This window comes from Mus pahari, chromosome 19 (assembly GCF_900095145.1).
Source record: "Mus pahari chromosome 19, PAHARI_EIJ_v1.1, whole genome shotgun sequence".
Classification (NCBI taxonomy): Eukaryota; Metazoa; Chordata; class Mammalia; order Rodentia; family Muridae; genus Mus; species Mus pahari.
Window position 1 is genome coordinate 14875480 of NC_034608.1, and position 15010 is coordinate 14890489.

General features: G+C 52.7%; 3 protein-coding genes across 6 annotated transcripts in view; 2 read left to right on the plus strand and 1 right to left on the minus strand.

Moving 5' to 3' along the window:
• Nucleotides 1–4324, plus strand: part of Ercc1 (ERCC excision repair 1, endonuclease non-catalytic subunit) — an 11619-nt gene extending 7295 nt beyond the window's left edge. Inside the window, exons 6-10 of the mRNA XM_021219317.1 lie at nt 968–1044; nt 2244–2343; nt 3186–3257; nt 3379–3447; nt 4213–4324. Coding sequence (XP_021074976.1) covers nt 968–1044; nt 2244–2343; nt 3186–3257; nt 3379–3447; nt 4213–4266 — 372 coding nt within the window. The 3' untranslated portion in view covers nt 4267–4324. The remainder of the gene's footprint in view (nt 1–967; nt 1045–2243; nt 2344–3185; nt 3258–3378; nt 3448–4212) is intronic.
• Nucleotides 4272–7983, minus strand: Cd3eap (CD3e molecule associated protein). Its single transcript, XM_021219316.2, is given in 6 exon segments — nt 4272–4551; nt 4553–4642; nt 4644–5622; nt 6852–6993; nt 7162–7357; nt 7903–7983. Coding segments are annotated over 5 exon segments (1320 nt in total). The 5' UTR covers nt 7205–7357; nt 7903–7983; the 3' UTR covers nt 4272–4485.
• The window catches only part of Ppp1r13l (protein phosphatase 1 regulatory subunit 13 like), a 21227-nt gene continuing 13741 nt past the window's right edge, over nt 7525–15010 (plus strand). For 2 of the 4 annotated variants that reach the window (XM_021219384.2, XM_021219385.2), the window contains exons 1-2: nt 7525–7573; nt 8789–9079. The gene's annotated coding sequence lies outside the window, so the exon portion shown is untranslated. Of the gene's footprint in view, nt 7574–8163; nt 8314–8459; nt 8496–8788; nt 9080–15010 lie in introns of those variants that run through there. The other 2 variants (XM_029531998.1, XM_029531999.1) reach the window with 2 other exon arrangements.

Genomic DNA, 15010 nt, shown 5'->3' on the forward strand with positions numbered 1-15010 from the left:
AGTTTCTTCATCTTTCACCACAGTCTGACTGTCAGATCTACAGTTTCTTCATCTTTCACCACAGTCTGACTGTCAGATCTACAGTTTCTCCCTGCTGCTGCCTTGGCTACCGTACTTTGTTTGTTTGTTTATGTATTTACGACAAACTCTCACAACACAGCCCAGGAAGGCCTAGAACTTAGTGTGTAGCCCAGCCTGGCCTTGACCTCATGGCAATCTCCTGTCCTAAGCTCTCGAGTGTTAGCATTAAAGCTTGAGCCAGGGGTTGGAGAGATGGTTAAGAGCACTGACTGCTCTTCCAGAGGTCCTGAGTTCAATTCCCAGCAACTACATGGTGGCTCACAGCCATCTGTCATGGGATCTGATGCCCTCTTCTGGTGTGTGTGGCAGCTTTCCTCTTGTTCAAAACTTCTCTTAGCTCCCTGTGCTCCAGCAGGGAGCTGTCCTCCCTTCTGTGGCGAATGAGGACCTGCCTTCCATACATGCCCTCCACCCTGCTGCTAGGCTATGTCTAGGCTTCTCTAGTTGGTGCTCTTTTAAAGGACTTGAGAAATACTTTACACGTGTGTGTGTGTGTGTGTGTGTGTGTGTGTGCACGCGTGCATACGAATGAGCACATACACTCAGAAGTCAGAGGGAAACTCTTGGGGGTTGGTTCTCCTCTTATGTGGCTCATGGGGATAGGATCAAGTGCTCAGGATCGTAGCCAGGCGCCTTCACCCACTGAGAGGAGAGATGCCCATAAGGCCCTGCACATCCACTCTGATTTTTTGGGGGTGGGTGGGGCAGGGTTTCTCACCGGGGCCTGGGCACCACAGCCTGCTTTTTATCCATGCTGGGGACTGAACTCATGTCCTTGTGGCTTTACTGACAGTGCTGTCTCTCTCCCCAGCTCAGCTGTTGGGTTTCCACACTGTAAATCCCTGCTCTCACCCAGGTCTCTACTTCTGACTTTCTTCTCTTCCAGAAAGATCCCCAGAAGGCTCTCAAGGAGCTGGCTAAGATGTGCATCTTAGCTGACTGCACCCTGGTCCTGGCCTGGAGGTGAGGCCCAGCCCTCCACCCTCACCCCCATGCCCCGCACAGCTGAGGCAGCCAGTGTAGTGGTTGTGGTTCCTAAGCCAGGCATGGTAACACAAGCCGATAATCACAGCCCTGGGAAGTCCAAGGCCAAGACAGGTCAAGAGTTCAAGGCCAGCCTGGACTAATGAGACCAGAGGCCAGATATGTCCAGGTTAGACTCAACAACTGAAAGAATTCTGTGTCTAGTGTTCCTGGTTTGCTCTGTTTCTCCCAGAGTCTCCATAGCCAAGGCTATCCTAAAATAGAGCAGTCTGCCTGCCTCAGCCTCCTGAGTGCCAGGATTGTGTGCACCACCACATCTGTGTCCCTATCTCCATCTCTAGAGGCGATTTAACTGACTTACCAACCAAACCACAAATAAAAAAACCACACCCCTTCCTCACACCATAAGTAAAATTAAACCCTGTTCAGTTAATAGCTTTCAACTTCGAAAGACACACTGCAGTGAGAGTGTTTGCGAGCACTAGGACTGGCCCCATGACAGCGCTTCCAGACACTGGAACCCTGCGTTCTATCACTGCAGTGCAGAAACCTGGCTTCCGTGCCTCGCGCCTGTAATCCCAGCACCTGGGAAGTGGAGACACGAGGATCAGAAGGCCTGGGAAATCTTTAGTGTTCGTTTGTTTATTTTTATTTTTTTTGAGACATGGTTTGAGCTCTGGCTGTCCTGGAACTCTCTCTGTAGACCAGGCTGGCCTCGAACTCAGAGATCTGCCTGCCTCTGCCTCCCAAGTGCTGGGATTAAAGGTGCGGGCCACCACTGCCAGGCTAACTAAGCAGTTTAAAGCTAGGTTGGTATTCGTGAAACCCTTTCTCAGAAAGAGAGAAATAAACTTAATTCTGTGTGTGACAGTGTATATCACTTGTTAGGCTGAGACAGGAGGATTATTACTTCAAAGCCAGACAAGGATACATAGTGAGACTTTGTCATGGTAGAAGAAACTCAAGAAGAGAGATGGGGGCGTGGCTCAGTGGTAGAATGTCTATCATGTCCAGTATCCTGGATTCCATCCCCTGTATGATAAACAAATGCATGAGAAGCCACCCACAGGGCTCCCTGATGAGGACAGGAGTCGGGGCTGGGCTTGGCCTAGCTTTTGTTTGAAGGAGAATCTCAAATGGTAGCCCTCACTCTGGCTGACTTGTGTCCTGTTAACCAGTGCAGAGGAAGCAGGACGGTACCTGGAGACCTACAAGGCGTATGAGCAGAAGCCCGCCGACCTCCTTATGGAAAAGCTGGAGCAGAACTTCCTATCACGGGTGAGATCGCCACCTCTTGTCCTCCTGTACCTCCTGATCCTGCAATGGCTTCTGGGTTGAGCTTGGTCCTTTCCACAGCAAGTCCATCTACAATGAGGCATTCCTTACCCGTCCAGTCCCCCTCATCCCCTCCCAATAGCATGAAGGATCCTTTTTTCTTTAACTTTTTTTTGTTGTTGTTGTTTTTTCGAGACAGGGTTTCTTGCTGTAGCCCTGGCTCTTCTGGAACTCACTCTGTAGACCAGGCTGGCCTTGAACTCAGAAATCCGCCTGCCTCTGCCTCCCAAGTGCTGGGATTAAAGGCGTGTGCCACCACTGCCTCCCTTAGCTCTGACGCCCTAGTCTGCCCTCAGCATCTATGATCCTATTATCTCTGCTGGAGTCCATGTTTCCCATGCCAGCTCAGACGCCTCCCCCTCCAGGAGACCCTCCGTCATCCCCTCAGCTTAGTAGCCCAGAGTGCCATCCTGATCCTGCTGTAACCACAGAACCCAGCACCACTCAGTGGCCACTTTTGGATGTTATATTATTTTGTAAATGAACTGATACTTTTCAGCTATAAAGAGGGATTCTACATTACTATCTTTCTGGGTGTTCTGGGCACTGGGAAGTGGACTTGAGTCCTCTGGAAGGGCTGGGTGCATTTGCAGTCGCTGAGCCATCTCTTCGGCTTCTTTGTTGTTTCTGAAGACAGCATCTCCCCAGGCCTGGTAAACCTGAGCTTGGCTGTAGACTAGGCTGGCCTCAAACTTGGAAGAATCCTCCAGCACCTGCTTTCTAAGTACTAGACTCACAGGCTGTACCTATGCCCAGCTCCCAAGAAAACATCCTTTCCCTTCCAGGCCACTGAGTGTCTGACCACCGTGAAATCTGTGAACAAGACCGACAGCCAGACCCTCCTGGCTACATTTGGAGTAAGAGGTCCCCTGGGCATTACCCCCATGACCTCCCCATGGCCCACACCCTGGGGTCCCCTGCAGCTGGGACAGGTAAGGGTTTAGGGCACACTGCCCTGACCTTGAGTCTACCTCTCAGTCCCTGAAACAGCTCTTCACCGCATCAAGGGAGGATCTAGCCCTGTGCCCAGGCCTGGGCCCCCAGAAGGTAAGAATTTTAGGGGGATGCTACAGGGGTTGAGGTATAGGAATGAGCCCCAAATCAATAGAAGAATAGAAGAATTTGAATAGAAATTCAATTAGACTTTGAAGTTCTATTAAGTGGTTATTGATTTTAGACAGGGTCTTAATATACACAGCTCTAGCTGTCCTGGGTCTCACTATAGACCAGGCTGGGCTTGAACTCACTCTGCCGCTGGCTTCTGCTAAGATTACAGGCGTAAACCACCATGCTTGTTTTAAAAGGCTCCATAAATTCTTTTTTCCCGTTGGGCTGGGAATGTAGCCGAATTGGTAGAGTGCTTGCTTAGCCTGTGCAAAGTCATGGCTCTGATCCCAGCACTGGCTAAACTTAAGTATGGTAAGTATGCTTACAGCAGCCGTATAAGGCAGGAAGATCAAAGATTGAGGTCAAAGCCATCCTTGGCTAAGCAGCTAGCCAGCCCAGCCCAGGATGCTTGACCCCACGAGTCAAAAGTGAGAGACTTTCAGTCGGTTTGTTTACTTAATGCACTGAGGCTGGCCTTGGCCTTCTGATCCTCCTGCTTCAGCTTCCCAAGTGCTGGGATTAAAGGTGTGCACCACCACTGCCCAGCTGATGAACTAGTTTTGGGGTCCGTTTACATCCCCCTCCCGGCCAGCCTCAGGCAGACACCCGAAGCTCCTCAACTAGGAGTAAGAGGCAGAACCCCATTCCAAACAGGCAGGCAAACGACATCTTTAATGACAGGTTCTCTTCTCCCCTTGCCCTCAGGCCCGCAGGCTCTTTGAAGTACTACATGAACCCTTCCTCAAAGTGCCTCGATGACCTGCTGCCACCGCCACCGAGGCCCAGTATCACAATAAAGCATTTCCCATGCCCAGGCTCCCGTGGCTCTTCATGTTTGCTTCAGGGACCAGGGGTTGGGGGCAGGGAGTATCTATGCAGCTGATTTCTGACCTCAGCCCTGCGGGTCCCTCCTGTTGCCCTTCCCTGGGCTCCTGCTGAAGTCTCCTCTCCTGCTCTCCTGTCCGTGGAAGACATCTCTCACTGGGGAATGGTGTCTTGCACCTCAGTCTCCTGATCCTTCTTTTTCTTCTTCTTGGGGTAATCTTTGACTGGCCTTAGGCTCTGGTTCCTCGGATTGTCTTGGGTCAGTCACCTCAGACCCGGTCTCTGTTGCTTTTTGTCCTCTCTCTTTTTTTCTTGCTGGGTGCTAGAGCCTCCTGGGGCTCAAAGTCAGCCGGAAGTGCAGCCTCTGTCACCTCTGCCTCGTCCACCCACTTTCCCCTTTTCTTCTTTGTCTTCTTGGGGGTCATAGGAGCTACTTCAGCCTGAAGCCCAAGTTCTGAAAGTTCGGTCTCCATGAGTACTCCAGGGGGCCCCATCTCTGCCTCCATCACCAAATTCTGTCTCTTTTCCTTTCTCCTTTTTTTTGTGGGGGACAGTAGGACGATATCATCCACCTCCTCTGTCCCTTCAGCTTCCTTTTGCCTCTTCCTCTTTTTGGTGGGGGACAGGAAGGTCCCCTCAGGAGGCTCTGTTTGAGCCACAGGTTCTGTGTGCCCTGGATCCTTTTCCGCCTGGGATGTCTCTGTTCCCTTGGACTTCTTCCTCTTCTTGCTGCTGGTGGTACATGGGACTGGCAGCTCTGCCACGGGCTCCATTGTCTCGGCCTCCATCTCCTCCCCCACGTAATGCCTCTTTCTCTTCTTCACATCCACTCCTAGGTTACCCAAGGCTGTTTCCACTTCTATGGCCCCGTGCCTGTTCACAGCCTCCCGAGTGTCTGAGGCCTCTGTACGCTTTCTCTTATTTTTCCTCTTCCCCGAAGTGGGTGACCTCAGAGCCGAGGCTGAACCCGGCCCTGTGACAGGAGGGCTGCCTCCGAAGGCGGAGAAGCGAGGCCGCAGGCCAGCAGGGATCTGAGGTGGCAGACTTGTAGGGATCAGCTGCAGGGGGACCCGAGAGATAAGATATTCTTGAGGACCCTCCATGATCCTTAAGCACCCGTTGGGGGCCGGGGCGCAGGTGAGCCTGCCACCTGCCTCCGATGAAGATGCGAGCAAGGTGGCTTCTCCAGCCTGGGGACTGCTGGTAAATACGCGGTATCGGTGCTTCTTGCCATCCAGTTTGCCCTTAACAGTCTTGGAGCCAGAGAGAGGTACGTGCCGCCCATTGAGACTGAGGAGGGAAAGGGACAATCAGTGGCTGACCTTTTCCAGGCTAGGGTGCAGCTCAGAGCCCAGGTGCAAGACCCTGAGTTCTGTTTCCTGTTTTCAACCAACCACCCACCCACCTTCTGGGGGTTTGTGAGCTGCCTAGAGCGCCTGACTAGCCTGGGGCCACCTTCCAGGTACTGGGATACACACACTCCGTGTGTGTAAGTGAGGCTAGCTTAGTATGCCTTGAAGTCTACTGTTTTCCTCCCTCGGCCTCCCAAGTGCTGACATTGTATCCGATCCCCACCCTGACTGGTTAAGTGATGTTTAAGGCAGGCAGGGGATAAGTCTGGGACATGGAGTGTGTTGTCTAGCATGGACAGCTACTGGATCTGTTCATCAGCACTCACTGCGTAAAACTGGGCATGGGGAGTCGCGCATGGCGGCGCACACCTTTAATCCCAGCACTCAGGAGGCAGAGGCAGGCGGATTTCTGAGGTCGAGGTCAGCCTGGTCTACAAAGTGAGTTCCAGGACAGCCAGGGCTACACAGAGAAACCCTGTCTCGAAAAACCAAAAAAAAAAAAAAGAAAGAAAGAAAAAGTTTAAATACTACATGGGATATAATGTTCTCCAAAAGGGATGGAGAGTCGGCTCAGTGGTTGGGGACACTGGCTGCTCATCCAAGGTCCTGAGTTCCCAGCAACCAGAGTGGCTCACAACCATCTACAGTGAGTGGAATCTGACATCTTCTGCCTGATGCGCTCTTCTATGACAAAAGCATAGAGGCACACAGGCTGCTTATATACATAAACGAATAAAGACTCTCTAAAACAAAGCAGAACCTATACACCCACTTTTAATCCCAGCACTCAGGAAACTGGGACTGGGGAAGTGGGGAAGGCTGGTTCTTAGAAACCAGGCTGGGCTACCGAATAAGACTGTTTCAAAACAACCCAAAGCAGAATTTCCGGATTGCACAGAAATGCCATCTAGCCCGGTGGTGGCAACTCGCCTTTAACCCCAGCATTCCAGATGCAGAATCTCTCTGAGTTCGAGGCCAGCTTGCTCTACAGAACGGGCTCTAAGACAGCCAGAGCTACACAGAGAAACCCTGTCTCGAATTTTCAAAAAAGCCGTCTAAAGTTCTGGTTCACGGTCTCCGGTGAGTGAGTTCAGCCCCTGGAAAGTTCAGCCTCTAGGAGGAGGTGGGGGGATCCTCCCCGTAGGTGGCCTGGGAGCGACCACTCACCATTGTGGGGCGAAGTCTGCAGGGGCTCGGATAAGCCACAGTTCTGTATCTTGACCCTTAAGTGCCTCCAAGGAGAAACGGGGGGGATCCGAGTCTGGAGACATCGCCGTGAAGTGGGGAGGGCAGGAGAAGCGAAGGGCACCTGAGAGGAGACAGTCGGGGGTCCTTTTGACTCGGCCAACCTCTCAAAGTACCCGTAGGTCCCTTCCCCGCCTGCTCCACTGGGGTAACCCGGCAGCCCTCCCCAACTCCTTCTGCACCCAGACCCTCCCGGATGCCCTTCGTCTCCACCAGTTCAAGCCCCACTCACCGCAGGCCGAGGTACCCGCCATTCCAACTCTGGAGGAACCCATGCAGGACCCGCGCGAAACGCTGCTCACCACGTGGGCCCAAGAGGTGGAGCCGCCCCCGGAAGCATCCAAGTCGTGTAGGAGAGCCGGGCCGTGGCTCGGCGCTGTCACGATCTGCAGAACCCGGATAACCTCCACTCTTAAATTTCACACAGCCTAGGAATGAATAATTTCTCAGAGATGCTCTGCAAGGGGAAATCAGTTCCCTGTTCGTCAGAAACGCAAGCTAACTCGGATCTCGGGTGTCTGCTCCCCCGACAGCTTTGCTCACGTGGCTTCTTCCAACACTGCCTTAAAGGGGCAGTGACCCACCTAGGCCACGGCTTTTAAAGAGACAGAAGATCGATTTGCAGCATTCTTGCAAAAAGCTAGGTAAGAATTCTGGTTGTCACGATTGTACTTTCAAAGCTAGAGTGTTATCTTCAGAAGTCCCTGGTGCAGCGAAAGTGGAAGATTTAACTGAACCAGGTCGGAAAATTGAGAAAAGCGGACGAGCGGAGCATTTTAATACCAATCAGAGGCGGAGCTTCTGAAGTCTAGGGGAAGCGGGAAACCGAGGGGAAGGAATCTGCAGAGTCGGGGAAGGAGCCTCGGACCCCAGAGCCCCAGAGCCTGGCTTGAAACGGGGTGAGGGTTAGTGTCGAGGAAGACTTGCAGATGTCCTCGTGGACTTAGTGTCCCGAATGGGAAGTATTCCTCACCGTTCCGAGGCAGGTAGAGGCGCAGCTGGTCGGTCCCTTTCTGCTCCGCGGCCCAAGTAAACAGCGGCACGTGGACGTGGGATTTGGGGGACGCGCCCACGCCCCCTCCCAGCCGGATTGCAGCGCGTGGGGTGGCGGGTGGAGCCGCGGGACGGTGGCTCGACTGCATTCCTGGCCGGTGTGTCAGCGTCGCGGCCCGCCCCTTCTGCGGAGATTTTGGAGACTCCTCCAGCATTGGGGTGCTCCCCCCCTTCTTCTGAGACTTTTGAGAACAGAGGGCACCAAGGCTACGAAGGAGTGTTCCCTCCGCCAGGGATTTCCAGACTGTGTGTCCCCCCTCGCGCGTGGGCGAGAAACTCTGGGGCTCGCCCTTTGTGGGCTTCAAGACTCCAATTCCCAGATGACTCGAAGGTGACTGGCGATGGATGGTCAGGAGTCTGCTGGGGATTGTAGTTCAACTTGTGGCCAGGCACGCCAGTAAATCGCCAATGCTGCGATGTTTTGGTTTGGTTTTTTGAGACAGGGTCTCTTTATGTAGTCCAGGCTGGCTCCGAATTCGCTGTGTAGATCAGGATGGCCTTGAAGTTTCAGAGGTGCGCCTGTCTCTGCTTCCTAAGTACTAGGATTAGAGGCCCTTTATTTTTATTTTTTGTTTTATTTAGACAGATAACCCGGGGCTTGTAGTTCTGATTAAGGTAGGTCCTTTTCTCGCCATAGTATTTATTGGTCGTGTGAATTTCTCCGCGCCTCCCATCTCCTCAAGTGTCCAAATCTTCACTCAGGCAAGGGGAAACTGAGCCTGGAGGAGTGGGAAAGGGCTCAGGAGTTCTTCCCTTGTCCCCATAGTGAGGTGAGAATCTAAATTCTTGTGCATTTCGCCGTCCAGGACGTCCACGATCTTCTGGACCTAGTTCTGGCTGACTGTCAAATGGATCGCGTCTGACTCCAAATGGAAATGTCCCAGGCTGCGCCTCGCCCATTCGGGACTACAAATCCCAAGGTGCTCCAGGCAACCGCAGCTCCCCCTCCACCGAGGGGCACGCCTCCCTCCAGTCACAGTCACGTCGTCTAACCTGTTCCCGGGCGGACTGCCCCGCCCCGTCCTCCGCTCCCCGCCGCTGGAGCCGGAGCCGGAGCCCGAGGAAAAGCCCCCTGGTGCCAGGATCTGCCCCGACGCGTGAGTTCCATCCCCACCCAGGGTCCAGCCACCCCAGAACCCGACACCGCGTCCCTGGGAAGACTTGTTGGAAACTCGGACCTTAAGTCCAGGGGAATAGTGTGGGGAGCTCACGCCTGGATCCCTGGAAGAAGGAACTGGGGTGCGGACTTTACTGGGCAGATGGATGGGGGCTTGGACACCAGCGATCTTAGTGGTGCTCGGAGCCCTTGGTCCCGGGGAGTTATTGGAGCTGGAATTTTTGAATACTTTAGTTGGGGACCCGTGGAAAGTGTGTTAGGGTGCTGTTGGGGTCTCGGGTCTCTGCATTTTGGGCAGATGTGAGAGATCAGGACGTTCTAGGATGGTCGGGCGCCCGGTCACCCTCCAGCTGCCTTCAGCACCGAACCACTAGGTCTTTGAGTAAAATTAATGGCACTGGAATAGTGAGTGGATCCTGGTCTTCGAAAAGAGTGGGACAAGCATGAGGGGCGTGGGTTTCTCAGGAGGCTGTATTTCAGGGCTATACCCCACCTTCTGGTTTTGGGATGGGGGCAGGGAGTGAGAAACCGGGGCAGCTCTCCAACCTCTTCTGTGCCGCTGAGCGAACCCCAACATGTCATTAACTGGGGCGTCAGACCTGCCTAACCAGAGGAGGCACATCCGCCCAAGAGCGCCCCCTAGCGGAAGCGGGAGTCAGACCTCTTATTGCCCCACGGGGTGGGAAATAGGTGGTGTTTGGTGAAGTCATTCTAGAGCCCAGGGCCGAATAACAGGACCGTAGGGCTGAATCTGGAAGGCTTCTGTAGCCATGTACTGCTGCATTACAGAGAATGGAAGTGGTAAACAGGCTGGCGGGCCATACAGGCTGTTGAATTTGACATCTTCACTCTTGTGACAGCTGTCTGTGTGTGGAAGGAATTCCTTCACTCCCACCAGATTCTCTAATTAACCTTCTTCCTCCTGGGGTGGGGTTCCTTGTGACCCAGAGGTGAGGCATGTCGCCTCCACTTCCATCTGTCTGACCTGAGGTATTATGGGAGATAAGGGAGGGAGGGTGGCTAATTCTGGAGGTGTCTGTCTGTCCTTGAGCCAGGGAGAGAGAGGGCAGGGGCAGGCACAAACCTCCCACTGTGTCTCCACCTCTGAGCCCTTAGGTAGGGGGATTCCGAAGCTGGTGGGGGAGAAGGATCTGAAGAGGGAGGGTGTTTGCAAATGCCTGGGCTGGAGTGACAGCTTGTAATGAAGCCTAGGAATAAAAGCCACAGCGGCCAGCACAGGCTGTGTCCTGCCAGGCTCAGGTCAGGATGGGTCTCTCTGTTCACACAGGCATTTGGCAATCACCCAAAGGTAGGAACAGCGAGCTCCACCTTCAGTGGAGTTCGTTGACCACCCCCCAGAGGACTCCCCCCTAGCAATGGGGAAACTGAGGCTGGTCCTGGGAACTTTGCAGTTTCTGTCTGAAACCTTCCAGGGCCTCTCATCCTGCCGTAGCCCTACATTCCTGGGGATAGTCACTGTTGCTCTCTGGTGGGAGAATTAGGGTCCTATGGTCCAGAGGCTCAGGCAGTGGAGACCACTGGCAACAGAACCCACAGCTCTTTAGAACCGCAGAAGGAAGGGGTTGATGTGTGGCTCAGCCGGTAGAGTGCTCACCTAGCATGCAGGAAGCCCCAGGTTCAATCCCCAACACTGCATAAAAAAGACTGTTAGGGTACATGTCAATATTTCTAGCACTGGGAAGGTGGAGGTAGGTGGAATGAAAGTTTAAGTATAGTAGGGAGAGACAGACAGACAGTAGCCCATGCCTTTAATCCCAGCACTCAGGAGGGAGTTCCAGACAAGCCAACCGACCAAGAACCCTCACAAAAAATTAGACACTGGGTTTTCATCCGTCCCTCTGAACCTGTCCGCGTGCGATCGATGGATCGATACCCCAGGCCTCAGGGACTGAACTCAAGCCTTTTGCTAGCTACACAAGCACTGTACTGCTGGGAGCTAAAATTCAGCTCCTGTTCTTCTGAGGTGGTGTCATTTATGTAGCCCAGGTGGCTTCAAACTAGAGACCCTACTGCCTCAGTGTCCCATGTGCTGGGATTGCAGACACTCGTGTGTGTTGCCCTGACAAACTGTGGAGGAGGGTTGATAGAGTTAACAGTCTAGGATGCCTGACATTCAGTCCTTAAATTGCACTGTTGTAAGTACTGCATATGTTAGGTCCTCCAATGTCCACACCTCATCTGGGTGAAGGCATTCNCCCCCCCCCCCCAGCGGTACACGGAAGGAGCAGAGGGGCTAAGAAGCTCCCTCAGTAGCTAGCTCAAAGCTTTGCTGGGAGAAGTTCCATGTGCATTCCACAGATTTAAAAATCAAGTCTAACCCGGCTGGAGCACAGGATTGCACTCTGGGTGTTCCCAACCCATCTCGACACCCTGACCTGGATCCCACTGACTCCTCCAGGAAGCCCAAACAGGATCCTTCACCTCTGGGAACCGGGCTGGAGGGCAGAGGAGGCCGGACAAGGAGACCTAAGGGTGGAGCACAGATGGGAGCCAGATGAAGGGAGAGCTAGAGTTGGAGGAGGCCCAAGGGAGAAGACCTGAGGGTGGAGGGCAGGGACAGAAAGAAGCCTGGGAACAGAGACTCTGCCACGCCCTCCCGGCCCGCTGCGCTCCCCTGCCCGGGGAGCTGTGCACCTGCCCGGGCCCGCCTAGCATTCCCAGGCCCTGAGCTCAGCCTTCCAGGCCGCGGGGAGCGCGCGTCCCCTGGCGGTCAAGGTGTTTCTAACACACACACTAGCCTCGGGAACATCAGGGCTCTCTGAAACCTATTTGATAATGGTACAGTCGCCAGCAAAAGATCTGCTTACCGTCATATGCTGGGGGCGAGATTTCAGGCCTCTGGAAGAAGAGCAAGGGCTCTTAGCTGCTGAGCTATTTCTTAGCCCTTGTCTGTGCGCACGTGGGTGCTGGTGGTGTCTACAGAGGCTTCAGTTGGAGCTGGTCTGTGAGCCAGCCACTCGCTATGGTTGCCGGGAACCAAACTCCGGCCCTCCACACTCTGAACAGCGGAGACATTGCTTCAGGAGAGGGATCAGGTCTTTCTGTGTAGGTCTGGCTGGCCCCAAGCATACGACGTAATCAAGCCTGGGGCTGTCTTCAGACATGTGCCTTTGAAAACTGGGATTACAGGCATGCGCCACCATGCCCAGGCCTTTAAAAACACTTGCGTTTTGAGCTAGGGTTGCCTAAGCTGGCCCCTTCAATGTTCACTGCTGCATCGACAGACCTGGAACTCACCCTCATTTTGTGTCAGTCTCTCACATAAGCGGGCTAGGCCTTAATGGATGCTCTATTTGTGAAGCCTGGATTCTCACAGCCCTGAAATCCTCGTGTACCATCTTTGCACTGTCCAGTGAGGTAACCTGTTTCTCTTCATTTTACAAGTTAGGCAACTGAGGTACTCTTGTTAGGGGGTTCAGACTTTAACCCTCCACCTCAGACTACTGGCTTGTGGGAGACTCCGGTAGCATGCGATTGCGAGATAGAAAGGACAGCAGGAAAACTAGAAATTGTGGGCAAAACAAATGAAAGAAATTTAGAATGTCAAAGAGATGAGATCTGGGACTTGGATACTATTTTTCTACTAGAGATTGAACCTAGGGACTGATTTATGATAGGCAGGGGCTCTACCACTGAGCCACGCCCCCAGCCCCTCACTGGGGGATTCTAGGCAGGAGCGCCATCACTGAGGTAGATCTCCATTTCCAATTCAGAAGTTTCTCTCAGTAAACACTTCTGCTTTTGGGTTTATTGTTTTAGAATTTTACCATCTCAGTTATTCTACCGGGTGAGGCGATGCATGTCTGCAGCCTCAGCCACAGAGAGGCAGGAGAAGCCATGAGTAAGGTTCCTGGATGGACTGGGCTATGCAATAAGACCAAATGCAACCCCAGATTCCAGAAAGGAGGCCTCTGAGATCAGAAGGGACTTTCAGAATACCTAGCTTCTGCCTTCCTTCCTTGTGAGGATCGCAGGAGGAGTCAGGGAGTCTCAGGCCCTAGGGAGGAGAGGATTCAAGGTGACACATGCTCAGGTGAGCCACCAGCCCCAACAGGTTCTGTTCCTCGTGGCTTTCCAGACAGAGGCTGGTGTCAACATGTCCCAACTGGCCCCACTGCCTACACGTTTAGCACCCGAAGCTAAAAGGTGACAGGGCTGGTGGGCGTGGTGGCTGCCATGGAGATAGAGATAGCTCGTGTGACCGGTTCCCCTTTGTCCTACTGGCTGGTGACCACAGCTGCCTCCCTGGACCTGGGCCTGGCCGCCTGGGCCTGGCCACCTCCCTGTTCTTCCTCTTGACAATGGGTCAGTGTGAACAGGGCTTCTTGTAGACAGTGACTTGGAGAGAAACCCTCCAAGTTTAAATGAAACATTGCAGAATGATAACTTAGATCCTGGTGTGAAATCCAGTCTGAAAGACTTTTTTTTTTTGTTTTTGTTTTTTCGAGACAGGGTCTCTCTGTGTAGCCCTGGCTGTCCTGGAACTCGCTCTGTAGACCAGGCTGGTCTCAAATTTACGGAGACCCACCTGCCTCTGCCTCCTGGGTGCTTGGATTAAAGGTGTGCTAACGCTGGGCAGTAGAGGCAGAGGCAGGCAGATTTCTGAGTTCAAGGCCAGCCTGGTCTACAAAGTGAGTTCCAGGACAGCCAGGGCTATACAGAGAAACCCTGTCTCGAAAAACCACACACACACAAAAAAAGGTGTGCTAACACCACTGCCCGGCTTGTTTATTTGAAAGTATGTGTATGTGCACATGTGTATATGTCATATGTGCACATGAGTGCAGGTACCCTGGGAGACTGGAGGGCGCTGATGTCTTGGAGCTGGAGGTCCAGGTGATCCCGTCCGCGAGGGTGCAAGGGTGCTGGGAACTGAACTCAAGCTCTGTGAAACAGTAGGGCATGCTCTGAAATGCTGAGCCATCCAACCTCAGCTTAATTGTCTTGTCTTGTCTTTTTTCTTCCTTTTGTTTTTGCTTTTTTGAGACAGTGTCTCATATTATGTAGGGGAAGCTCAGAATTGCTGAGTAGCCACAGATGAGTCTCTTTTTTTTTTTAAGACTTATTTATGGACTGGAGAGATGACTGCAGTTAAGAGCACTCACTGCTCTTCCAGAGGTCCTGAGTTCAAATCCCAGCAACCACATGGTGGCTCACAACCATCTGTAATAGGATCCGATGCCCTCTTCTGGTGTGTCTGAAGACAGCTACAATGTACTCAGATAAATAAAGTAAATAACTCTTTTTTTTTTTAAAGAGTTATTTACTTTATTTAATGTATGTGAGTACACTGTAGCTATCTTCAGACATACCAGAGAGAGCATTGGATCCCAATACTGAGGGTTGTGAGCCACCATGTGGTTGCTGGGAATTGAACTCAGGACCTCTGGAAGAGCAGTCAGTGCTCTTACCCACTGAGCCATCTCCCCAGTCCCACGGTTGAGTCTTAGCTCAGACTTTCTTATCCATATTCCCCAAGTGCTGGGGTTGGAGGGATGCACCTGGCTTCAGGCTCTCTGAAATGGATTTTCTTGCTTACTGGTTTCGTGTGTGTGTGTGTGTGTGTGTGTGTGTGCACCTGTGTGTGGAGCATGTGTGTGCCTCTGTGTGTGTTGTGTATGTTGCTGTGTGTTGTATGTCAGTGTGTCCTTGCACATGGAGGCCAGAGGTCATTGTCACATATCCCTCACCACTATCTGCCTTGTGTGTGGTTGTGTTTTATGTTTTATTTCTTTTGTAATATGTATATGCGTGTTTTACCTGCATGTATATCTATGCACCATGTGTGTGCCTGGTGTCTGTAGAAGCCAGAAGAAGGTGTTGCACACTCCGGAACAAATGGAGTTACAAATGGCTGTGCGCTGCCATGTGGGTGCTGAGAAATGGATTT